This window comes from Salvelinus alpinus, chromosome 28 (assembly GCF_045679555.1).
Source record: "Salvelinus alpinus chromosome 28, SLU_Salpinus.1, whole genome shotgun sequence".
NCBI lineage: Eukaryota > Metazoa > Chordata > Actinopteri > Salmoniformes > Salmonidae > Salvelinus > Salvelinus alpinus.
Window position 1 is genome coordinate 41,094,629 of NC_092113.1, and position 26,928 is coordinate 41,121,556.

The following is a 26,928-nucleotide window of genomic DNA, read 5'->3' on the forward strand; positions in this document are numbered from 1 at the left end:
TGTTGGCGGACAATTTGTTAGCTACATTATCCTTACGAACTGTATAGCATTATGTACCGGTATGTTAGCTAGTTACCTAACGTTAATTGGCTACTCGAACTTGCCAGGCAGTATATTAACTATAGGCTATCTAACTAACTACCCAACGTTTATTGACTTGATTATTCACATTCTTAGCTAAGTGGTGTAGTCATTGTGTGTTTCAATGGACATTGTTAATTCTGGCTATCTACTACAATTTCAGAGCACTCTCTCGCAGAATAATTCATGAATTTACGAACGCTCAACACGCGTTGAATATGGCCGGTGTCAGTAAACGTTGGCAAAAAAACTAAACGTAATTAAGTTGTTGCCAGCAGCACAGTTAGTCACCAACGCTCTGGATAACATGAAAACAGTCCTAACCTGCTTTGATAGGGCGTGTAAAATGGTCAGTGAGCTGTTCTCTCATTTGTGTCTGGAAGTCGTTAGCCTACGTTAGCTTGGGTGCTTGACTGCAGTTGAACGCTCGGATCAACCCTACTCCTCGGCCAGAGAGTCCATTGTGTGCTCTGAATTCCCCCAAGAACGAAACGCTCTGAATTTACGAACAGACAATCTGACAACACTCTGGATTTCCGAACACCCAGAGCGCACTCTGGCACTCCAGATTTGAATTTACGAACACACACAAAATTGTAAAATGTTTAGCTAGACATTTGTTATGCTAACAAGCTAGCAAGAGGTTGCATAGCAACAGCATCAACTTCCGGTAGACAGGCGATGCTCTAGTACGCTCAACTGAAATGATACCGTTCATTTTACAGTATACCAAAATTAACTAATAGTCAATAGTATGTATTAAATACTGTGTTAGTACGGGTATTCGAACACAGCCCAGGATTTTGTTCCAACCTGGCACCACACCTGACCAACTGAGCTAATAGATCAGTTCAGTGATTTGCATAAATTCAACACACCTGATCTTCCAGGTCGGTTAAATGAAAAAAAGGACCAGCGTTGCCTATCCCTGTTATAGGCTGTTGCGCACGGGAACACCTGGAAGAGAGAGGCTAGTGATGTGTAGCCGGAGTAGGAAACTAAATATTAGCTAGATATTAGGCTATTCATTAGCTAAATATTAGCTAGATATTAGGCTATTCATTAGCTAAATATTAGCTAGATATTAGGCTATTCATTAGCTAAATATTAGCTAGATATTAGGCTATTCATTAGCTAAATATTAGCTAGATATTGGGCTATTCATTAGCTAAATATTAGCTAGATATTGGGCTATTCATTAGCTAAATATAAGAGCTATATGCTAAATATTTACTTGTCAAAGTGCAAGGGGGAGAAGAAAAAAAAGATCTGTGGTCCCCGGGCACGCAAAGCTCCTCTCTTGATTAGGCCTACGTTTATAGACAATACCATTATTCTACCATTATTCTACCACAGTGCAATGACAAATGTATTATTGTTATCAAGTGAATTACACCATTTATTGACTATAGGCTGTAAAGTGCAGTGAATAATAGGCCAGTTTGAATAACCGCTCAAACATCCTGTTTTTGTTTCATGATTAAATGACTCCGTAGGCCAACGGTCTAGGCCTGATTATGCAACAACCATTTGGATTAGTTTGGGTCTATTTTCGACAGTTTAGCACGTCCAGAAAAGGTACATTAGCACCCCAGTCATATGGTGTAGGCCTATTTTGTCAGGATGTAACCCAGTGTTAAGGTTGGCCAATTGGGGGAAATATGGGCTTCTCCTTTCCAACATCCCTCCTGTTCTTTAACTTTACATTCAGCAAGCAATAGGAAGCATCTCTCCTCCTATAGGCTATTAGAAGACTAGAGAAATCGTACAAAAGCTAGTTGGACACTTATTTTGACGTCTCTTTTCCTGTGACTCCACAAGATTATAAAAGGAATAGCCGTGGCAGCAGAGAGGCCAGGTGTGTTGTTACGCAACAGAACAAAGATAGACAGGCTTGAGATGTAGCCTACAGCCTAAGTTACACGCGTATGCATATTAGCCCATAATTGATAAGCTCAATGTTAGGTTAAAAGTTGATGGGATAACGAAATCATGGTAGCCTACACTGTTTTCCTAAGGCTGCGCTGAGTGCTCTCCCATTCCCATTCCACGGGTACCAGCTCAATAAGATACCCTACTGTTTCAGGTTCATATGGACAAGGAATATATCCTGCCCAGGCTATAACACAATGTAATTAAGAATGTTATTGTTTTCAAGACGGTACCAAACTCTGGTCTAAGCTGTAAACTGCAGTGAATAGCCAGTTATTTGAATAACCTAGGACTGTCCCCCGAAAAAAAAACGAGAAAAAAAACTATCGATTGGTCGAAATGTTTACTTATTTTTCCATATATAGACTATGTGTTTGAATAAAAGCACCTACATATCCACTGAGCTTTTCTGATGCTTTTAAAGCCCACTGTTTGATTTAAATAATGAAGACATACAAATGACTCAAGAAAGAGCCCGATGGTCACACTGTGTAAAAACAATGACAGTGAGTGTCTGTGTGACAGGCGCACGTCATCTCGCTTTAAAAAAATAATAATAATAATTTGTTGTGGGAACTACAGGAGATTAAGAAAGATATGGGTATAGGAGCGTTACGGGAGTATTATGTGAGCCAAACAGCTGCTGTTAGATGACAAATATTTGTTCCTGACCATTTGGGAAAGTGTAAGCAACACCAAATAAGTGTACCAGAGAGTTTGTTCTCACTAAATGATCATATTTAAAACAGTTGCATGCGTTCGTGAATTGCGGTTTTATTTATTGTTAAGACTAATTATTCAAAGCTCCCTTTTTATTTAATTTTTAAAAACGAAATTGCTTGATTTGCATTTCAACGCATGAATGTTTCGTATGCTGTGTGATGGCATGAATGAATGAATGAATGATTGATTGATTGATACAGAGCCTATATATTGAAATATAGGCTTAAGTTACAGTATTAAGACTAAACAGGATGTGCTCTGAGACCTACAGCTCCATAATGGTTATACAAGGTTGCTATATACTAAGACTACTAATGATAATGACATTACCTACAGCTCCATGATGGTTATACAAGGCTGCTATGCTAAGACTACTAATGATAATGACATTACCTACAGCTCCATGGTGGTTATACAAGGCTGCTATATACTAAGACTACTAATGATAATGACATCATTGATTTATTACAATGAGGATCATAATGAATAACTGCGGCGGCAGGTAGCCTAGTGGTTAGAGTGTAGGGGCAGCAGGTAGCCTAGTGATTGGAGCGTTGGACTAGTAACCGAAAGGTTGCAAGATCGAATCCCAGAGCTGACAAGGACAAAACTGTCGTTCTGCCCCTGAACAAAGCAGTTACCCCACTATTCCTAGCCGTCATTGTAAATAAGAATTTGTTCTTAACTGACTTGCCTACTAGTTAAATAAGAATTTGTTCTTAACTGACTTGCCTAGTTAAATAAAGGTAAAATAATTCAAATTAATAACTGTAATAATAACAATAAGAAGGAGAAGATAAAGGAGGGTTTAGGAGCGAGAGCCGTGTCTGACAAACAGGTGCTGTTTAATTACAATATAATTTTTCTCTTTAGAACGGTGTAAATTAACACGAAATAAATTAACACCCGTCTGTTCTAACAAAAAAAACATTTGTAAAGAATTTATTGCAGCGTAGCTCAGATTTAAAAACAGCTGAATCTGTGAAATTGTTTTATCCGACATTTTGCAGTTGCATGAGGTGCTCACGGAATCAAAAACACTCAAACAGGCAACTAGAAGCGAGATCTGTCTAATTTCTGAAGCTATATATGGACAATTTAAAAAAGTAAGGCACATTTAACAGTTAGGCTATTAATTATCGACCTAATTAAGTTGGGGTTTCCACTCGCCTCAATTTTCTTAGACAATTATGCTTAAGGCAAGGTTTGTTTCATCGTCTCTGCTGCTGCTGCCTCCGCAGCATTGTTCTCCATCCCAATATGCTGGGTAATTTTCCTGTTATGCACATAGCAACATAGGGAAAGGTGTCAATTCTATGGCTCACTTGAAGATTGTTTCAGAACTGCGGACAGCGTCTGTATCCAACGCGGGAGAATGCACAGTTATAAAATAGTATTTGATTCATTATTCTTGCGTCATTATTTTTACATTATTTAAGCAATAAGGCCCGAGAGTGTGTGGTATATGGCCAATATACCACGGCTAAGGGCTGTTCTCAAGCACGACGCAAAGCAGAGTGCCTGGATACAGATCTTAGCCGTGGTATATTGGCCGTATACCACAAACCCCCGAGGTGCCTTATTGCTATTATAAACTGGTTACCGACGTAATTAGAGCAGTAAAAATACATGTTTTGCCATACCCATGGTATACGGTCTGATATACCACGTCTTTCAGCCAATCAGCATTCAGGGCTCGAACCACCCAGTTTATAATATAAGCATATACGATGTCATCACCACGTCTTAAGAGTGGATGGACTGTTCCATCCCCGTGGCCTCCGCAATGGATTAGTCCACTGAGACAGAGAAGGTGTCTTGTGCACAATTTTTAAAAAATGAAAAAATTAACTGTTTTCAATAAAACTGCGACTGCTTGACAAAATAAATCTCGGTCGACCAACAGCCTGTCGACTAAATGGGATCAGCCCGAGAATAACCGCTCAAAAGCCTAGCATTTTGAATGCATATTATACATTTTTGAAATAACTGCATCTAGCCTGCCTGATTGGGCAACCATTTGGATCAGTTACAAGGGTTTCTTCCTACAAGGTCCAGGCACATTAACAGGCCAGTGACATGGTGTCATTTTATCAGGTTGTAGCAGCTAACAGAAACATACTAATTGCAGTGATTTCTAGTGGTACGTATATGAATTTATGATCATGTACGAGCGCAGAGGAAGTTGCCTTCTGTGGGGGGTTTGTAAAAGCGTTCCAAAAAATGAGGTGGATTAAAAAAATTCAAATCATGCATAACACATTCATTCATGTCACAAGCTGTGTACATGCTTTTGCAAAGAAGGCCGAATGAATGAATCCCCATCTTCACATAGCTCGTATCGAGCTTGCTCTGATTGTGTAACTTTATACGTGTCATCCACGTGAGTGGGTACCGCTGGCCCTTGAGAGCCACAGTGTGTGCAGGCTTTTGTTTCAACCCAGCACTAACACACCTTATTCTACTGATCAAGCTCCTTACGGGTGGTAGCTCATTAGTTGAATCAAGTGTGTTGTGATGCTGGGCTGAAACAAAAACATGCACCGACACACTACACACTGCAGCTCTCCAGGATCATGTTGCTACTGGGCTGGAACAAAAGCCTGCACTCATTGCAGGAGTTGGCAAACTCTGCTCTACTTATATTAAACGTGTTGCTCATATGTTGGCCTGTTCTCGTCAGGGAGTCCAGTGTACCGTATCTGTTTGCCATATTTTGGCAAATTTGACTCTTTCTCTCTGACAACTCTCTGCTCTCTGTCAGAGGGAGAGTAGAGCAGACAAGGGATGTTAAAGGCCAGGGGGGAAGATGGATGAGGCTTGGTGGAGAAGGTGAAGACTTTGGAGGAGGAGAGAAAAAGGTTGACAAGTCTTAGTTAAGGGGCGGAAAGGGGGATTGAGGGTGGGTGGAGAGAGAGGGGGGGGAATGGAGGGGAAAGTGGGGGGGGGGGGGGGGGTGAAACAACATGTACATGTCAGAGTGAGAGGGCCAGGTTTGTGGTTGGAGGACTTTTAAAGTTACCACAGGGACCTAGCAGTGTCAGGTTTCAACCAACCCCAGTCCAGCCAGCCCTAGCCCAACAACAGCCAGCTCAAATGATGGAGAGCGAGAGGCGCGGATTTCTGCTTCGCAAATCACTCTGACAGTTTCTGGCCCGCCTCAGCCCCGCAGCAGCTATCCGAGCTAGGGACTATACAGTATGGAAAATCTAAGTGCCGTTACCTTGGCAACGGAAGGGAAAGGAGAGGAAGGGGGTTTTTGAAAAGGGAGCATCTTGTCATTTTCTTTAACCCACTGCAGCTGGAGGGAGATGGCCAGGAGGAACACAGTATTATTATTATTATTATTATTAAATTGCTAGGCAGTTGTTGCTATGGTTTCCAGCATTCGTACAGCCATTTATCAGGCAAGACTCTGTTTCTCTGTAAAACTGTGCATCTCCCCATCCTGTAAGTGGGGTGCTGTTTTGTTTGTTGCTGAATGCATCTACAATAACAGCATTGGAGGTGTTTCTCACATCATTTTTATTGCCAAAAATATCCTAGAGAAAACATGTTCTCTTTGTGCGTCTCTTCCATAGAAAGAAATACATCTAAGTCTTGAATTATATAATACAACAAAATCTGCAATATGCCTGTGAAGCTACAACATGTAACTTAGAAATGTGAGTTATAGAGCTTCCATTCCCGTTGAAAGCAAGTCGAAGAAGCGGTAGATCACTTCTACGTGCTCTATTTCTATGCTTCCTGTTCTGAAGTTTCATTTTTTGCGTCTTTTGCGTTCTGTTTTGTACACCAGCTTTAAACAGCTGAAAATACAATATATTTAGTTATGGAAAATTGACTTCACAGCAGTTTAGATACAATGATTCTCTACACTGCCTGTTCTTGTCACATAAACTGAGATTTTTAGCAACCAGGAAATAGCGGCGCAATTTCTGCGTGGCACATCTTTAATTTTGACCAATAAATATTCCCCTAGAATCTCTTGGTTTCTGAGGTATTGACATGATTGGTTTACCTGTCCCTGTAATAAAGACAAGATGTCTCACGCCTTGGTTCTGCAGGCCTTCAGTGTCTGCGTAATTTTGCTCCAGCCAAACAGTGAGGGAGAGGAGAGAACCTAGTCCGTTAACTGAACCTGTTTCCAGGTTGCACTGAGCTAGTCCTGTAACACCTTTCAGTAGGAATGTTCCTGGTTGTGATCTGAACAACCTATTCTCTCCTCCCAGGCGACTAAACAGCACACAAGGAGAGATCAGAGTGGGACCCAGTCACCAAGTAAGTCTTCTTACCTGTATTATTCAAGTAGTTGTCCAGTGTTTACAGATTTCTGTCAAATATGACTTATCATTAATTACAACAGGAGTGACATTATAAACATTTACCAACATTATCCTATTAGACATGTATAAAGCAGAGTGATTTGTGACATTTTCTCAGACAAGCCACTTTGTTCGATGACAAGGATTTGAAAGCTGGTATTTCACAGGCTAGACTTGTGGTATGATTGACACCTTCTTTCAATCCCTTTCTCCTCCCTCCCTCCTCCTCCTCCTCTCCTCCCTAATTAGGCCAAGCTTCCCGAGCTGCAGCCCTTCCCCTCCGAGGCCCCGGAGGGCCTGGGTCAGGCTGTGACAGAGAATGAGGAGCTGGTGTGGATGCCAGGGGTCAACGACTGTGACCTGCTCATGTACCTCAGGGCTGCAAGGTGAGACACGACCTCTGACCCTACTCTTTCTGGAAAGATAATCCAATACCCTCTCCCCACTGTCAACCTACCTCAGGGCAGCTAGGTGAGCTCAGGAGACATGAACCTGCTCCATGTCAGCAGGGAATGGTCCTGTACCCTCTCCCCACTGTCAAGCCCATTTTGGGGCGGCAGGTAGCCTAGTGGTTAAAGCGTTGGGCCAGTAACCGAAAGGTTGCTGGATCGGATCACCCAAGCTGACGAGGTAAAAAAAAGTCGTTCTGCCCCTGAACAAGGCATTTAACCCCACTGTTCCCCGGTAGGCCGTCATTGGAAATAAGAATTTGTTTTTAACTGACTTGCCTAGTTAAATGAAGGTTAAAAACAATCATCCGTACCATGCTGGCCTGGTTACCAGCAACCAAAGTGTGGAACATGGCCAAGAGTCCTAGAGTGATGGATGTATTGGAAGCAGTTGGCTTTATAAAAATATTTAAATGATGATTCATCTTACAAAGAATAGCTTTATCTCAGTCTAAGCTGACTTGAGGTTGAACATGCCGTTGACTGTTCTTTCTCTCTGTGACTTTTTGTATTGTAGCTTGTTTTTTGATGAATATAAGTTTGTTATAATATTCGTCCTGTGTGTTCTCCAGGAGCATGGCTGCCTTCGCTGGCATGTGTGACGGAGGTTCTACAGAAGACGGTTGCCTAGCGGCATCGCGAGACGACACCACGCTCAACGCACTCAACACGGTAAGTGACGACGACAACACAAGCCTGTATCAGGACACCACTGGCAAGAATCTAATCACAAATACATTTGATAAAGAGGCAGGTTACCTTCTCATGTTCACTAAAATTAAGGTTCTGTGGGAAAGTCTCATGTTCAGCAAAACTACACTGAACAAAAATAGAAACTCAACATGTAAAGTGTTGGTTTCATGAGCTGAAATAAAAGATCCCAGACATTTTCCATATGCACAAAAAGCTTATTTATCTCAAATTTGTTTACATCCCTGTTAGTGAGCATTTCTCTTTTGCCAAGATAATCTATCCACCTGACAGGTGTGGCATATCAAGAAGCTGATTAAACAGCATGATCATTACACAGGTGCACCTTGTGCTGGGCGCAGTAAAAGGCCACTTAATAATGAGCAGTTTTGTCACACAATACCATGCCACAGAATCCTCAAGTTTTGAGGGATCTTGCAATTGGCATGCTGACTGCAACATCTTTTTAGAAAATGTGGCAGTATGTCCAACCCACCTAATATGGTAGAAATATAATTAATATGGCAGAACTAATATGGAGGCAGAACTGGAGCTAATATGGAGGCAGAACTGGAGCTAATATGGAGGCAGAACTGGAGCTAATATGGAGGCAGAACTGGAGCTAATATGGAGGCAGAACTGGAGCTAATATGGAGGCAGAACTGGAGCTAATATGGAGGCAGAACTGGAGCTAATATGGAGGCAGAACTGGAGCTAATATGGAGGCAGAACTGGAGCTAATATGGAGGCAGAACTGGAGCTAATATGGAGGCAGAACTGGAGCTAATATGGAGGCAGAACTGGAGCTAATATGGAGGCAGAACCGGAGCTAATATGGAGGCAGAACCGGAGCTAATATGGAGGCAGAACCGGAGCTAATATGGAGGCAGAACCGGAGCTAATATGGAGGCAGAACCGGAGCTAATATGGAGGCAGAACCGGAGCTAATATGGCGGCAGAACCGGGGATAATATGGCGGCAGAACCGGGGATAATATGGAGGCAGAACCGGAGCTAATATGGAGGCAGAACCGGAGCTAATATGGCGGCAGAACCGGAGCTAATATGGCGGCAGAACCGGAGCTAATATGGCGGCAGAACCGGAGCTAATATGGCGGCAGAACCGGAGCTAATATGGAGGCAGAACCGGAGGTAATATGGAGGCAGAACCGGAGGTAATATGGCGGCAGAACCGGAGCTAATATGGCGGCAGAACCGGAGCTAATATGGCGGCAGAACCGGAGCTAATATGGCGGCAGAACCGGAGCTAATATGGCGGCAGAACCGGAGCTAATATGGCGGCAGAACCGGAGCTAATATGGCGGCAGAACCGGAGCTAATATGGAGGCAGAACCGGAGCTAATATGGAGGCAGAACCGGAGCTAATATGGAGGCAGAACCGGAGCTAATATGGAGGCAGAACCGGAGCTAATATGGAGGCAGAACCGGAGCTAATATGGAGGCAGAAGTAGAACGAATAGGGGAGAAGTAGAACGAATAGGTGAGAAATAAAGGAGAAATGCTCACTAACAGGGATGTAAACAAGTTTGTGAACATTTTAGAGAAACAGCTTTTTCTTACAGAACATTTCTGGTATCTTTTATTTTCAGCTCATGAAACATGGGCCCAAAACTTTAGAAGTTGCGTTTATATTTTTTGTTTAGTGTCATGCCCCACTGTCGTAGTTTATAGATACGTCAATGCCTTATTTCCTGCCTGTTACAATAAATCCTTACTATATAAGAAATATACATCCTTTTTGTTTTTATTCAAACACTGAATATTGACCTGCTTCCTCCTCTACCCAGCTTCACGAGAGCGGTTATGATGCAGGCAAGGCCCTACAGCGCCTGGTCAAAAAGCCTGTTCCCAAACTCATAGAGAAGTGCTGGTCAGAAGACGAAGTGGTAAGACACTCTTTTATTATTATTATTTGACAACATTTCACCTTTTAACTTCCAGAGAGGACGTGTTTAACGTCAGAGCTGGGTTCAAATAGTATTTATTTTCATTTCAAGCTGCGCTTAATTGAGCTTGCCTTGGCTCAATGTACACAAAACAGTTGAATGGGACCGTATTGTTACAGTGGCTTTATGCTGGGTTACTGTGGTTGTCTTTAGATGGTGCTGTTGAGATGGATAGTCAGAGAGGGCTGTGTAGCTGCTAGTTGGGCCCTCATTGGATTTGGGTTTCTATTCCCTCCATGTCTAGAGAACAGCTGCATCCTGTTTATTGCCTGTGGAATAAATCTTCAGCTTGGAAGAGGTGTGTGTGTGTGTGTGTGTGTGTGTGTGTGTGTGTGTGTGTGTGTGTGTGTGTGTGTGTGTGTGTGTGTGTGTGTGTGTGTGTGTGTGTGTGTGTGTGTGTGTGACAGAGAGAGGAGGAAGAGGGAAAGATTGAGGGCCTGTATTGCTGTCCTCCATTTGAATTTAGATTCACATTTCAGGCAGCTGTGGCTAGGAGGGTATTACAATATGTCAGGCAGCTGTGGCTAGGAGAGTATTACAATATGTCAGGCAGCTGTGGCTAGGAGGGTATTACAATATGTCAGGCAGCTGTGGCTAGGAGGGTATTACAATATGTCAGGCAGCTGTGGCTAGGAGAGTATTACAATATGTCAGGCAGCTGTGGCTAGGAGGGTATTACAATATGTCAGGCAGCTGTGGCTAGGAGAGTATTACAATATGTCAGGCAGCTGTGGCTAGGAGAGTATTACAATATGTCAGGCAGCTGTGGCTAGGAGGGTATTACAATATGTCAGACAGCTGTGGCTAGGAGGGTATTACAATATGTCAGGCAGCTGTGGCTAGGAGGGTATTACAATATGTCAGGCAGCTGTGGCTAGGAGGGTATTACAATATGTCAGGCAGCTGTGGCTAGGAGGGTATTACAATATGTCAGGCAGCTGTGGCTAGGAGGGTATTACAATATGTCAGGCAGCTGTGGCTAGGAGGGTATTACAATATGTCAGGCAGCTGTGGCTAGGAGGGTATTACAATATGTCAGGCAGCTGTGGCTAGGAGGGTATTACAATATGTCAGGCAGCTGTGGCTAGGAGGGTATTACAATATGTCAGGCAGCTGTGGCTAGGAGGGTATTACAATATGTCAGGCAGCTGTGGCTAGGAGGGTATTACAATATGTCAGGCAGCTGTGGCTAGGAGGTATTACAATATGTCAGACAGCTGTGGCTAGGAGGGTATTACAATATGTCAGACAGCTGTGGCTAGGAGGGTATTACAATATGTCAGGCAGCTGTGGCTAGGAGGTATTACAATATGTCAGACAGCTGTGGCTAGGAGGGTATTACAATATGTCAGGCAGCTGTGGCTAGGAGGGTATTACAATATGTCAGACAGCTGTGGCTAGGAGGTATTACAATATGTCAGGCAGCTGTGGCTAGGAGGTATTACAATATGTCAGGCAGCTGTGGCTAGGAGGGTATTACAATATGTCAGACAGCTGTGGCTAGGAGGGTATTACAATATGTCAGACAGCTGTGGCTAGGAGGGTATTACAATATGTCAGGCAGCTGTGGCTAGGAGGGTATTACAATATGTCAGGCAGCTGTGGCTAGGAGGTATTACAATATGTCAGGCAGCTGTGGCTAGGAGGGACTGATATTACAATATGTCAGGTATTGCACAATGTGGGTTGGGATGGTCACAAATCATAATCAGTGTTGTGGTCTTGATACCAATATAGCTAGCTAGCAAACACTGTAATCTCATCATGAATGCAATCAAGCACATGGTCTGAATGATACATCTGCACCAACTGTCTTGCTTTTTGCAGATTGCATATTTCAGAAAACTAACTAACTAAGCCCACTAACATAATAGGTCCAGACAGTAACGGTGTTATTTTTGTATCAAGGATGAGTTCACCTTGGCACCAGTCCATTGTTTGTGCATAAGTACCACAGATGGCTAGCTAACTAGCTAGGCTAACTACCTTGCTGGTTAGATAGCGCCTAACTACGTTGCTGGCTAGCTAGAGCCAAACTACGTTGCTGGCTAGCTAGAGCCGAACTACATTGCTGGCTAGCTAGAGCCGAACTACATTGCTGGCTAGCTAGAGCCGAACTACATTGCTGGCTAGCTAGAGCCGAACTACATTGCTGGCTAGCTAGAGCCGAACTACATTGCTGGCAAGCTAGAGCCGAACTACATTGCTGGCTAGCTAGAGCCGAACTACATTGCTGGCAAGCTAGAGCCGAACTACATTGCTGGCTAGCCAGCCAGCTAACGTTAACTAAGTGAGCATGTGTGCAGGACAGGGCTGTTTGCGAGGTGTACTTTGATACATATGGTGGCCTAGAGGCAAGCGGTGACCTAGAGGCACGCGGTGGCCTAGAGGCAAGCGGTGGCCTAGAGGCAAGCGGTGGCCTAGAGGCAAGCGGTGGCCTAGAGGCAAGCGGTGGCCTAGAGGCAAGCGGTGGCCTAGAGGCAAGCGGTGGCCTAGAGGCAAGCGGTGGCCTAGAGGCAAGCGGTGGCCTAGAGGCCAGCGGTGGCCTAGAGGCCAGCGGTGGCCTAGAGGCCAGCGGTGGCCTAGGGGCCAGCGGTGGCCTAGGGGCCAGCGGTGGCCTAGGGGCCAGCGGTGGCCTAGGGGCCAGCGGTGGCCGGCCTAGGGGCAAGCGGTGGCCGGCCTAGGGGCCAGCGGTGGCCGGCCTAGGGGCCAGCGGTGGCCGGCCTAGAGGCCAGCGGTGGGTGGCCTAGGGGCCAGCGGTGGGTGGCCTAGGGGCCAGCGGTGGGTGGCCTAGGGGCAAGCGGTGGGTGGCCTAGGGGCAAGCGGTGGGTGGCCTAGGGGCAAGCGGTGGGTGGCCTAGGGGCAAGCGGTGGGTGGCCTAGGGGCAAGCGGTGGCCTAGAGACCAGCGGTGGCCTAGAGGCAAGCGGTGGCCTAGAGGCAAGCGGTGGCCTAGGGGCAAGCGGTGGCCTAGGGGCAAGCGGTGGCCTAGGGGCAAGCGGTGGCCTAGGGGCAAGCGGTGGCCTAGGGGCAAGCGGTGGCCTAGAGGCACGCGGTGGCCTAGAGGCACGCGGTGGCCTAGAGGCACGCGGTGGCCTAGAGGCACGCGGTGGCCTAGAGGCACGCGGTGGCCTAGAGGCACGCGGTGGCCTAGGGGCAAGCGGTGGCCTAGGGGCAAGCGGTGGCCTAGGGGCAAGCGGTGGCCTAGAGGCAAGCGGTGGCCTAGAGGCACGCGGTGGCCTAGGGGCAAGCGGTGGCCTAGGGGCAAGCGGTGGCCTAGAGGCACGCGGTGGCCTAGAGGCACGCGGTGGCCTAGAGGCACGCGGTGGCCTAGAGGCAAGCGGGGGGCCTAGAGGCAAGCGGGGGGCCTAGAGGCAAGCGGGGGGCCTAGAGGCACGCGGTAGTATTGACATCCGATGGTCTTGATACTGTGTCTATGACCTGGACTGGTAATACTCGGTTCTGACCTGGACTAGTTTAACCTATTAGTTTGTGTCGGTCCTGTCCTGGACTAGTAAAACCTATTAGTTTGTGTCGGTCCTGACCTGGACTAGTTAAACCTATTAGTTTCTGTCGGTCCTGACCTGGACTAGTTAAACCTATTAGTTTGTGTCGGTCCTGACCTGGACTAGTTAAACCTATTAGTTTGTGTCGGTCCTGACCTGGACTAGTTAACCCTATTCTTGTACTATTCCTAGTTTTGTCTCGTGGTCTCCTGTACATTTTTATATCCCTTTTTCGGTATACTCAGTAAAACCATCCTCTTTATTATGTAAATCCAGTAGGTCAGACCCCAATTAGTCGACGGGTTCGATTGTTTTGTCGATAGGCTGTTGGTTGACCAAGATTTGGAAATCTATATAATAGCCTGGAGATGTGTCTTTCCTGAGCTCACTGGCCTGGGAAACTCTGAGGGCCCAGAATATTTGATACAATGTTTCAAGTTTGTATTAGCTTCAGGCCTGACCCAAGTTAATAGTTGATACAATGTTTCAGGTTCCTTGCAGACAGGCCATGTGTAGCCAATGTGATTTATAGGATATGTGGTTTATAGGATATTTATCAGGATATTTTCTACCTGTAGGCTGCAATGTTTTTATTTGTTGGCTTTATGTAGGCTATTTTTACATAGTTGGCAATAGAAGTTACATTTTAGGTTTGAATCATTTCCATTTGGATGTGGATAGAGTTTTGATTAACCACATGCCAATGATTTTGAGATACGAAGATGTTATTATGAATTCATTTAAACTGTTACTCGAAAATGTGCCTATGAACCATAACTGGCACGCAGATCGGTAGAAATGGTAAGATAAATTAGCATTCCACATGAAAGGTAGCCGACTCCTCGTGTAGCCTGTTACCGGCAACTTCAGGACAGTAACGACAGAATCAGCCAAAGCCAGCAGGAGTGGGAGGAGGATGATCAGGTTGTTATTTTTTCTTCTTCTGGTGGTCTTGATCTCTGGATCCCTCTTGAGTCATGTGTCTTATTTCATCAAACAGTGTGCTTAAAGCATCAGACAAGCTAAATGCGTATAGTTGATTTTATTAAAACACATAAGGTGTATCTATATATGAAAAAATACACGTTTCAAATTTTTGACCAAGAACAAACAACTTTTGGACGACCAAGATTTTTGGGGGGTCGTGGACATCCGTAACATCCAGATGCACGTTGTCCAGCAATCATGTGGGCTCAGATCTGACGGAATTGAATCGTGCAGGCTCAGATCTGACGGAATTGAATCGTGCGGTCTCAGATCTGACGGAAGTGAATCGTGCAGGCTCAGATCTGACTGAAGTGAATCGTGCAGGCTCAGATCTGACTGAAGTGAATCGTGCAGGCTCAGATCTGACTGAAGTGAATCGTGCAGGCTCAGATCTGACGGAATTGAATCGTGCTGGCTCAGATCTGACGGAAGTGAATCGTGCTGGCTCAGATCTGACGGAAGTGAATCGTGCAGGCTCAGATCTGACGGAAGTGAATCGTGCAGGCTCAGATCTGACGGAAGTGAATCGTGCAGGCTCAGATCTGACGGAAGTGAATCGTGCAGGCTCAGATCTGACGGAAGTGAATCGCGCAGGCTCAGATCTGACGGAAGTGAATCGTGCAGGCTCAGATCTGACGGAAGTGAATCACGCGGGCTCAGATCTGACGGAAGTGAATCGTGCGGGCTCAGATCTGACTGAAGTGAATCGTGTGGGCTCAGATCTGACTGAAGTGAATCGTGTGGGCTCAGATCTGACTGAAGTGAATCGTGTGGGCTCAGATCTGACTGAAGTGAATCGTGTGGGCTCAGATCTGACGGAAGTGAATCGTGTGGGCTCAGATCTGACGGAAGTGAATCGTGCTGGCTCAGATCTGACGGAAGTGAATCGTGCTGGCTCAGATCTGACGGAAGTGAATCGTGCGGGCTCAGATCTGACGGAAGTGAATCGCGCGGGCTCAGATCTGACGGAAGTGAATCGCGCGGGCTCAGATCTGACGGAAGTGAATCGCGCGGGCTCAGATCTGACGGAAGTGAATCGCGCGGGCTCAGATCTGACGGAAGTGAATCGTGCAGGCTCAGATCTGACGGAAGTGAGTCACGCGGGCTCAGATCTGACGGAAGTGAATCACGCGGGCTCAGATCTGACGGAAGTGAATCGTGTTTTGATTTAATTGAACATAATGGTTCAGTCTGATCTGAATAAACCATGAAGCAAGTACACACACACACACACAGACACACACACATACACACACACACACACAGACAGACACATACACGCGCGCGCACACGCACACAGATGAAGGCCCATGGCATCTGAACCACGGCACACACACACACACACACACACACACACACACACACACACACACACACACACACACACACACACACACAGATGAAGGCCCATGGCATCTGAACCACGGCAGCTAATCGTAACAGATTAAGTCACTCGTCCTTCAGTAGGAATAGACCAGCTATGAATTCTCTGTTATTTATGCATGCTAGCTGAAGGCAGGCTAGTCGACCTGACATGGCCGCATTGAGATAATCAGAGAAATGAATATGTGTGCGTGTAGGGGGTTCAGGGGCTGTTCTCTCCCCACACGCCAGACCACTCCACAGGCCAATCACAGGCCACTTATCAACAGGCACACAGATAGCAGCCAGCAGCCACATATCATTCTTTTCCTGCTGCCTGAGGAGGTAGTCTGTGTAAGGTTGTAAGCCCTCCCCATTGTGTCCATAGCTCAGCCAGTCACCTAACCACCCATCATCAGTCAGCCAACCAGTCATTCACCCACCCGTCATGTCAGCCAGCCAACCAGTCATTCACCCACCCATCATGTCAGCCAACCAACCAGTCATTCACCCACCCATATGCAGTCAGCCAACCAGTCATTCACCCACCCATAATCAGTCAGCCAACCAGTCATTCACCCACCCATCATCAGTCAGCCAACCAGTCATTCACCCACCCATCATCAGTCAGTCAACCAGTCATTCACCCACCCATAATCAGTCAGCCAACCAGTCATTCACACACCCATAATCAGTCAGCCAACCAGTCATTCACCCACCCATCATCAGTCAGCCAACCAGTCATTCACCCACCCATCATCAGTCAGCCAACCAGTCATTCACCCACCCATCATCAGTCAGCCAACCAGTCATTCACCCACCCATCATCAGTCAGCCAACCAGTCATTCACCCACCCATCATCAGTCAGCCAACCAGTCATTCATCCACCCATCATCAGTCAGCCAACCAGGCATTCACCCACCCATAATCAGTCAGCCAACCAGTCATTCACCCACCCATCATCAGTGTACTTGGCCATTCAAGGACACTCCCTGCTCTGCTTCCTCTCTCCCTCCCTTCCTTCCCTCCCTCCCTTCCTTTCCTCCTTCCTTCCTTCCCTCCCTCCCTCCCTCCCAGGCCAGTGAAGTGATGTGATTTCCATTTGGTCCTTTGCAGCCCCACACACAGCCTTGAGGGACAGGTGTAAATGTACCCCTGACCTTGATGCTCAGACACACACACACAGATACCCACACTGACACCTTCCCCATCTGCCCCGCTGCTCCCTCCTTTATAAATAATTCTGCTCCTCCTCCTTCTCTCCCCTTCTCCTCCTCCTCCCCTTCTCTTTCTCTCCCCCCTCCTCCTCTCCCCTTCTCCTCCACCTCTCCCCTTCTCCTCCACCTCTCCCCTTCTCCTCCTCTCCCCTCCTCCTCCTCCTCTCCCCTCTCCTCCCTTACTCCTCTTCTCCTCCACCTCTCCCCTTCTCCTCCTCCTCTCCCCTTCTCCTCTCACTCTCCAGGACCAGCCTCATTTTTCCTTGCTTCCTACTTTTCTTCCTTTTGAGATGTGAATAAAAGTGACAGTGGGGGCTGTGGGGGCTGTGGAGATTACAGAATCAGCCTGTCTGCAGGGTCACTGGTCACCTTCCTCCCCCCCTCTATCTCTCCCCCTCTTTCTCCCCCTCTATCTCTCCCTCCTCTCTCTCCCTCCTCTCTTACTCCCTCTCTCTTCCTCCCCCCCCTCTATCTCTCCCCCTCTTTCTCCCCCTCTATCTCTCCCCCCTCTCTCTCCCTCCTCTCTTACTCCCTCTCTCTTTCTCCTCCCTCTTTCTCCTCCCTCTCTCGCCCCTCCTCTCTTACTCCACCTCTCCCCCTCTCCTTCCCTGCCGCTGCTGCCACATAGAACACAAGTCTAATCTCTGCCACCTCTCATTTCACTGCTTCTTGAAATAGTCACATACATTCTCCCCACAATAATCTGAAATAGTCACATACATTCTCCCTACAGTAATCTGAAATAGTCACATACATTCTCCCTACAATAATCTGAAATAGTCACATACATTCTCCCTACAATAATCTGAAATAGTCACATACATTCTCCCTACAATAATCTGAAATAGTCACATACATTCTCCCCACAATAATCTGAAATAGTCACATACATTCTCCCTACAATAATCTGAAATAGTCACATACATTCTCCCCACAATAATCTGAAATAGTCACATACATTCTCCCTACAATAATCTGAAATAGTCACATACATTCTCCCCACAATAATCTGAAATAGTCACATACATTCTCCCTACAATAATCTGAAATAGTCACATACATTCTCCCTACAATAATCTGAAATAGTCACATACATTCTCCCTACAATAATCTGAAATAGTCACATACATTCTCCCTACAATAATCTGAAATAGTCACATACATTCTCCCTACAATAATCTGAAATAGTCACATACATTCTCCCCACAATAATCTGAAATAGTCACATACATTCTCCCCACAATAATCTGAAATAGTCACATACATTTTCCCTACAATAATCTGAAATAGTCACATACATTCTCCCTACAGTAATCTGAAATAGTCACATACATTCTCCCTACAGTAATCTGAAATAGTCACATACATTCTCCCTACAGTAATCTGAAATAGTCACATACATTCTCCCTACAATAATCTGAAATAGTCACATACATTCTCCCTACAATAATCTGAAATAGTCACATACATTCTCCCCACAATAATCTGAAATAGTCACATACAGTGCATTCAGTAAGTATTCAGACCCCTTGACTTTTCCCACATTTTGTTACGTTACAGCCTTATTCTAAAATGGATTAAATACAAAAAAAATCCTGAGCAAACTACACACAATACCCCATAATGACATCACAATACCCCATAATGACATCACAATACTCCGTAATGACATCACAATACCCCGTAATGACATCACAATACTCCGTAATGACATCACAATACCCCATAATGACGTCACAATACTCCATAATGACAAAGTGAAAACAGGTTTTTAGAAATGCCTTATCAGTATTCAGACCTTTTGCTACTGGACTCAGAAGCATCCTGTTTCCATTGATCATCCTTGATGTTTCTACAACCTGATTGGAGTCCACCTGTGGTAAATTCAATTTATTTGACATGATTTGGAAGGGCACACACCTGTCTATATAAGATACCACAGTTGACAGTGCATGTCAGAGCAAAAACCAAGCCAAAGGAATTGTCCGTAGAGCTCCAAGACAGCATTGTGTCGATGCACAGATCTGGGGAACGTTACACATTTTTTTTGTAGCATTGAAGGTCCCCAAGAACATAGTGGCCTCCATCATTCATAAATGGAAGATGTTTGGAACCACCAAGACTCTTCCTAGAGTTGGCCGCTCGGCCAAACTGAGCAATCAAAGGAGAATGGCCTTGTTCAGGGAGGTGCCCAAGAACCTGATGGTCACTCTGACAGAGCTCCAGAGTTCCTCTGTGGAGATGGGAGAACCTTCCAGATGGACAACCATCTCTGCAGCACTCCACCAATCAGGCATTTATGGTAGAGTGACGGAAGACACTCCGTTATAGGCACATGACAGCCCGCTTGGAGTTTGCAGCCAAGACAATGCAGGAGTGGTTTCGGGACAAGTCTCTGAATGTCCTTGAGTGGCCCAGCCAGAGCCCGAACTGGAACCCAATAGAACATCTCTGGAGAGACCTGAAATTAGCTCCCCATCCAACCTGACAGAGCTTGAGAGAATCTGCAGAGAAGAAATGGGAGAAACTCCCTAAATACACGTGTGCCAAGCTTTGTACCGTCATACCCAAGAAGACTTGATGCTGTAATCGCTGCCAAAGGTGCTTCTACAAAGTATTGAGTAGAGGGTCTGAATACTTATGTAAATGTGATATTTCTGTTTTTTTGTATCTTTTTTTTAATATGAGCAACAAAAAAATTCTAAACCTGTTTTTGCTTTTTCATTATGGGGTACTGTGTGTAGATTGAGGAGGGCAATTTTAGAATAAGTCTGTAACGTAAGAAGGATTTTTAAGCCTTGAGACAATTGAGAGTTATCTGACCTAGCCTCAGATAGCCCACCCCCCCATTGCGGGCAGCAGGTAGACTAGCGGTTAAGAGCGTTGGACTAGTAACTGAAAGGTCGTTGGTTCGAACCCTAGAGCCAACTAGATGAACAATTGGCTGATGTGCCCTTGAGCAAGGCACTTAACCCTTATTTCTCCTGTAAGTTGCTCCTAGCCCCCACATCCCCCAACCATTCATCTGACCTACCCCCCCCACATCCCCCAACCATTCATCTGACCTACCCCCCACATCCCCCAACCATTCATCTGACCTACCCCCCACCCCCTGCATCCCCCAACCACTCATCTGACCTACCCCCCCGCATCCCCCAACCACTCATCTGACCTACCCCCCCCGCATCCCCCAACCATTCATCTGACCTACCCCCCCGCATCCCCCAACCATTCATCTGACCTACCCCCCCGTATCCCCCAACCATTCCTCTGAAGTTATTATGCCGCCAAACATTCAAACTGGAAATAAAGCTACTAATTAATAGTCTTTTGGCCAACAGGAGGAGCTCTATCTGTTTGTTTGATGTATGATCGCGGTGGGCAATAGGGTCTATTTGTCAACCATGCTAAGGCTCATCTCTCTGGCACAGCCATGAGGGGAGGGGGTGTGAATAGGAGAGGGAAGCGGAGGTGAGGAGGGAAGCGGAGGTGAGGAGGTGGAGAGGGAAGAGGAGGTGGAGAGGGAAGTGGAGGTGGAGAGGGAAGAGGAGGTGGAGAGAGAAGAGGAGGTGGAGAGGGAAGAGGAGGTGGAGAGGGAAGAGGAGGTGGAGAGGGAAGAGGAGGTGGAGAGGGAAGAGGAGGTGGAGAGGGAAGAGGAGGTGGAGAGGGAAGAGGAGGTGGAGAGGAGGTGAAGAGGGAAGAGGGAAGAGGAGGTGAAGAGGGAAGAGGAGGTGAAGAGGGAAGGGGAGGTGAAGAGGGAAGGGGAGGTGGAGAGGGGAGGTGGAGAGGGGAGGTGGAGAGGGAAGGGGAGGAAAGGGGAGGTAAAGAGGGAAGAGGAGGAAGGAGAGGTGAGGAGGAAAGAGGAGGTAAAGAGGGAGGAGAGGTAAAGCGGAGGTGAGGAGGGAGTAGAGGTGGGAAGGGGTGAAGGGGAAGCCTGCAACTAGAACAGCCTCCTAGTGGTGGCATCACTGTCTAGCTAACTAACCACCCAGACACACATGGTTACCTCTTGTTGGCCACCCACAGAGTTTGGCCGTGTTTTGAAACGGTCCCCGCATGGCTGTTTGGTTTACTCAGGAAGGGTGTGAATGTCCTGACACCTTTTTGTTTCAATAGAAAGAGTAGTGTGAGAGAAACGTTTACGTACTAAACTAGTAGTTAGCACAATACTAAAAGTATGTTGAAATGTTGTAACATGAAAATGTCGCCTTTCAACGAATTCAGCTTCAATATGTTGAGTAACGGCTTGTTTGTTTGTTTGTTTGTTTGTAGTTGAACAGCGGTTGTTCTAACGTGTCGTTCCACTAGTAGTACGTTAAACATGTTACGCCAATGCATGTCATTTCAACTCAGATGTGACGAACTGACTCGATTGTAAGCAAAGTTGAACACGGGTTCAAAGTTGAACTGAGGTTAGAGGTTGTTGTTCTAACGTTGTTGTGTCACAATGGAGAGGATGAGGGGTGTCTTGCATCTGTCACTGTGGTTTTCCCTCACACACACACACACACACACACACACACACACACACACACACACACACCATCTGTCTTAAAGCCTGTGGTGATTTCCACTCCACGTGGCTTGCCTCATAACAATCTGATCCTTTGGTAACATTTCATAGTAAACTTTGATGCATAAAGCAGTGTAATGCTTCATGGGTTATTATTGTTGTTGTTCATGAACGTTTCGTGTTGATAGAAAACTGTAGTGGTTTTAGTGGCTCGTGGAAGGATTGTCTACAGACGCAGCATTTTAAACCCTGGATGAGGTGCTACTGCCTCCACACTGTTCATAGTGTCTCTGTGTGTAGTTTGACGGCATGCACCTAAAACCCTTCTACTTTGCCACATGTTCTATTTTGTGGTTAAAAAACAAGAGACATTCAAGATGAATTATTGAAGTCTGTGTTAGCGGCCTTATGGCCTGCTGTCGTAATGATAGCATCTCTGTAATCATCCCAAATGGTACCTTGTTCCCTATGAAGTGCACTACTGTTGACCAGAGCCCTGTGGGCCCTAATCAAAAGTAGTGCACTATAAAAGGAATTAGTGCCATTTTGGGACACTTCTTTACCCACGTTTTACAGCTTCTAACAATCAGCCCTGGAGCAGGAAGTACCAACACATTACAATAACATTTACAGCTTTTTGCTCTCCCTCACCACCTCTAACACCATGTAGTAGAGTACTGTTAGACACAGAGAGGAAACAAGTACTGTTAGACACAGCAGAGAGGAAACAAGTACTGTTGGACACAGCAGAGAGGAAACAAGTACTGTTAGACACAGAGAGGAAACAAGTACTGTTAGACACAGCAGAGAGGAAACAAGTACTGTTGGACACAGCAGAGAGAAACAAGTACTGTTAGACACAGAGAGGAAACAAGTACTGTTAGACACAGCAGAGAGGAAACAAGTACTGTTAGACACAGAGAGGAAACGAGTACTGTTAGACACAGAGAGGAAACGAGTACTGTTAGACACAGCAGAGAGGAAACAAGTACTGTTAGACACAGCAGAGAGGAAACAAGTACTGTTAGACACAGAGAGAGGAAACAAGTACTGTTAGACACAGCAGAGAGGAAACAAGTACTGTTAGACACAGAGAGAGGAAACAAGTACTGTTAGACACAGAGAGAGGAAACAAGTACTGTTAGACACAGAGAGAGGAAACAAGTACTGTTAGACCCAGCAGAGAGAAACAAGTACTGTTAGACACAGCAGAGAGGAAACAAGTACTGTTAGACACAGCAGAGAGGAAACAAGTACTGTTAGACACAGCAGAGAGGAAACAAGTACTGTTAGACACAGAGAGGAAACAAGTACTGTTAGACACAGCAGAGAGGAAACGAGTACTGTTAGACACAGCAGATAGGAAACTAGTACTGTTAGACACAGCAGAGAGGAAACAAGTACTGTTAGACACAGCAGAGAGAAACAAGTACTGTTAGACACAGAGAGGAAACAAGTACTGTTAGACACAGCAGAGAGGAAACAAGTACTGTTAGACACAGCAGAGAGGAAACAAGTACTGTTAGACACAGCAGAGAGGAAACAAGTACTGTTAGACACAGCAGAGAGGAAACAAGTACTGTTAGACACAGCAGAGAGGAAACAAGTACTGTTAGACACAGCAGAGAGAAACAAGTACTGTTAGACACAGAGAGGAAACAAGTACTGTTAGACACAGCAGAGAGGAAACAAGTACTGTTAGACACAGAGAGGAAACAAGTACTGTTAGACACAGCAGAGAGGAAACAAGTACTGTTAGACACAGCAGAGAGGAAACGAGTACTGTTAGACACAGCAGAGAGGAAACAAGTACTGTTAGACACAGCAGAGAGGAAACAAGTACTGTTAGACACAGCAGAGAGAAACAAGTACTGTTAGACACAGAGAGGAAACAAGTACTGTTAGACACAGCAGAGAGGAAACAAGTACTGTTAGACACAGAGAGGAAACAAGTACTGTTAGACACAGAGAGGAAACAAGTACTGTTAGACACAGAGAGGAAACAAGTACTGTTAGACACAGAGAGAGGAAACAAGTACTGTTAGACACAGAGAGGAAACAAGTACTGTTAGACACAGCAGAGAGGAAACGAGTACTGTTAGACACAGCAGAGAGGAAACGAGTACTGTTAGACACAGCAGAGAGGAAACGAGTACTGTTAGACACAGAGAGGAAACGAGTACTGTTAGACACAGAGAGGAAACAAGTACTGTTAGACACATAGAGGAAACAAGTTATGTTAGACACATAGAGGAAACAAGTACTGTTAGACACATAGAGGAAACAAGTTCTGTTAGACACATAGAGGAAACAAGTACTGTTAGACACATAGAGGAAACAAGTTCTGTTAGACACAGAGAGCAAACAAGTACTGTTAGACACAGAGAGGAAACAAGTTCTGTTAGACACATAGAGGAAACAAGTACTGTTAGACACAGAGAGGAAACAAGTACTGTTAGACACATAGAGGAAACAAGTACTGTTAGACACATAGAGGAAACAAGTACTGTTAGACACATAGAGGAAACAAGTTCTGTTAGACACAGAGAGCAAACAAGTACTGTTAGACACAGAGAGGAAACAAGTTCTGTTAGACACATAGAGGAAACAAGTACTGTTAGACACAGAGAGGAAACAAGTACTGTTAGACACATAGAGGAAACAAGTACTGTTAGACACATAGAGGAAACAAGTTCTGTTAGACACATAGAGGAAACAAGTACTGTTAGACACAGAGAGGAAACAAGTACTGTTAGACACAGAGAGGAAACAAGTACTGTTAGACACAGAGAGGAAACAAGTTCTGTTAGACACAGAGAGGAAACAAGTTCTGTTAGACACATAGAGGAAACAAGTACTGTTAGACACAGAGAGGAAACAAGTACTGTTAGACACATAGAGGAAACAAGTACTGTTAGACACATAGAGGAAACAAGTACTGTTAGACACATAGAGGAAACAAGTACTGTTAGACACATAGAGGAAACAAGTACTGTTAGACACATAGAGGAAACAAGTACTGTTAGACACAGAGAGGAAACAAGTACTGTTAGACACAGAGAGGAAACAAGTACTGTTAGACACAGAGAGGAAACAAGTACTGTTAGACACAGAGAGAGGAAACAAGTACTGTTAGACACAGAGAGAGGAAACAAGTACTGTTAGACCCAGCAGAGAGAAACAAGTACTGTTAGACACAGCAGAGAGGAAACAAGTACTGTTAGACACAGCAGAGAGGAAACAAGTACTGTTAGACACAGCAGAGAGGAAACAAGTACTGTTAGACACAGCAGAGAGGAAACAAGTACTGTTAGACACAGAGAGAGGAAACAAGTACTGTTAGACACAGAGAGAGGAAACAAGTACTGTTAGACACAGCGGAGAGGAAACAAGTACTGTTAGACACAGAGAGGAAACAAGTACTGTTAGACACAGAGAGGAAACAAGTACTGTTAGACACAGAGAGGAAACAAGTACTGTTAGACACAGAGAGGAAACAAGTACTGTTAGACACAGAGAGAGGAAACAAGTACTGTTAGACACAGAGAGAGGAAACAAGTACTGTTAGACACAGCGGAGAGGAAACAAGTACTGTTAGACACAGAGAGGAAACAAGTACTGTTAGACACAGAGAGAGGAAACAAGTACTGTTAGACACCGAGAGAGGAAACAAGTACTGTTAGACACAGAGAGAGGAAACAAGTACTGTTAGACACAGAGAGAGGAAACAAGTACTGTTAGACACAGAGAGGGAAACAAGTACTGTTAGACACAGAGAGGAAACAAGTACTGTTAGACACAGAGAGAGGGAACAAGTACTGTTAGACACAGAGAGGAAACAAGTACTGTTAGACACAGAGAGAGGAAACAAGTACTGTTAGACACAGAGAGGAAACAAGTACTGTTAGACACAGAGAGGAAACAAGTACTGTTAGACACAGAGAGGAAACAAGTACTGTTAGACACAGAGAGAGGAAACAAGTACTGTTAGACACAGCAGAGAGGAAACAAGTACTGTTAGACACAGCGGAGAGGAAACAAGTACTGTTAGACAAAGAGAGAGGAAACAAGTACTGTTAGACACAGCAGAGAGGAAACAAGTACTGTTAGACACAGCAGGGAGAAAGAGAGAGGGGGAAAGTGCCAGCCTCTCTGAAACACTCTGACAGAGAGAAGTCTGTTGTTTCAGCACACATAGGGGCTGGTGATTTGGTACCTAGCCTTCATCCACCCTCCTTCCCCATTCCTTTTTCCCTCCCTCCCTCTTCCTCTGCCCCTCTTCCCCCACTGTGTTGCCTAACAACAGTGGGCTGGAGCTATAGAAGCAGGGGCAGAGAGAGGGGGGGGGGGGGGGGCAGCACAGGCAGAGAAGAGGGAGGGAGCCGTCAGAGAGAGAAGGGGGGGAGGCAGCACATGCAGAGAAGAGGGAGGGAGGGGGCCGTCAGAGAGGGAGGGAGGGAGGGAGGGAGAAGAGAGAGGGAGGGAGGGAGAGAGAAGAGGGGGGAGGGAGGCAGCACAGGCAGAGAAGAGGGAGGGAGGGAGCCGTCAGAAAGGGAGGGAGGGAGCCGTCAGAGAGGGAGAGAGGGAGGGAGAAGAGGGAGGGGGCGGGCAGAGAAGAGGGAGGGAGGGATCAGGCAGAGAAGAGAAGAGGGAGGGAGGGAGGGAGCAGGCAGAGAGGAGGGAGGGAGGGAGCAGGCAGAGAAGAGGGAGGGAGGGAGCAGGCAGAGAAGAGGGAGGGAGGGAGCAGGCAGAGAAGAGGGAGGGAGGGAGCAGGCAGAGAAGAGGGAGGGAGGGAGCAGGCAGAGAAGAGGGAGGGAGGGAGCAGGCAGAGAAGAGGGAGGGAGGGAGGGAGCAGGCAGAGAAGAGGGAGGGAGGGAGCAGGCAGAGAAGAGGGAGGGAGGGAGGGAGCAGGCAGAGAAGAGGGAGGGAGGGAGGGAGCAGGCAGAGAAGAGGGAGGGAGGGAGGGAGCAGGCAGAGAAGAGGGAGGGAGGGAGGGAGCAGGCAGAGAAGAGGGAGGGAGGGAGCAGGCAGAGAAGAGGGAGGGAGGGAGCAGGCAGAGAAGGGGGAGGGAGGGAGCAGGCAGAGAAGGGGGAGGGAGGGAGCAGGCAGAGAAGAGGGAGGGAGGGAGCAGGCAGAGAAGAGGGAGGGAGCAGGCAGAGAAGAGGGAGGGAGCAGGCA

The 26,928-nt window shown here is 46.1% G+C and overlaps 1 protein-coding gene across 9 annotated transcripts in view; it reads left to right on the forward strand.

Moving 5' to 3' along the window:
* rerea (arginine-glutamic acid dipeptide (RE) repeats a) overlaps positions 1 to 26,928 on the forward strand; it is a 346,416-nt gene that overhangs the window by 246,247 nt on the left and 73,241 nt on the right. For all 9 annotated transcript variants that reach the window (XR_011671486.1, XM_071373178.1, XM_071373177.1 and 6 more), the window contains 4 exons: positions 6,969 to 7,017; positions 7,311 to 7,447; positions 8,083 to 8,182; positions 10,008 to 10,106. Coding sequence is in view for 8 of the 9 variants with exons in the window: in XM_071373178.1 (XP_071229279.1) it covers positions 6,969 to 7,017; positions 7,311 to 7,447; positions 8,083 to 8,182; positions 10,008 to 10,106 (385 nt within the window). In the remaining variant the exon portion in view is untranslated. The remainder of the gene's footprint in view (positions 1 to 6,968; positions 7,018 to 7,310; positions 7,448 to 8,082; positions 8,183 to 10,007; positions 10,107 to 26,928) is intronic.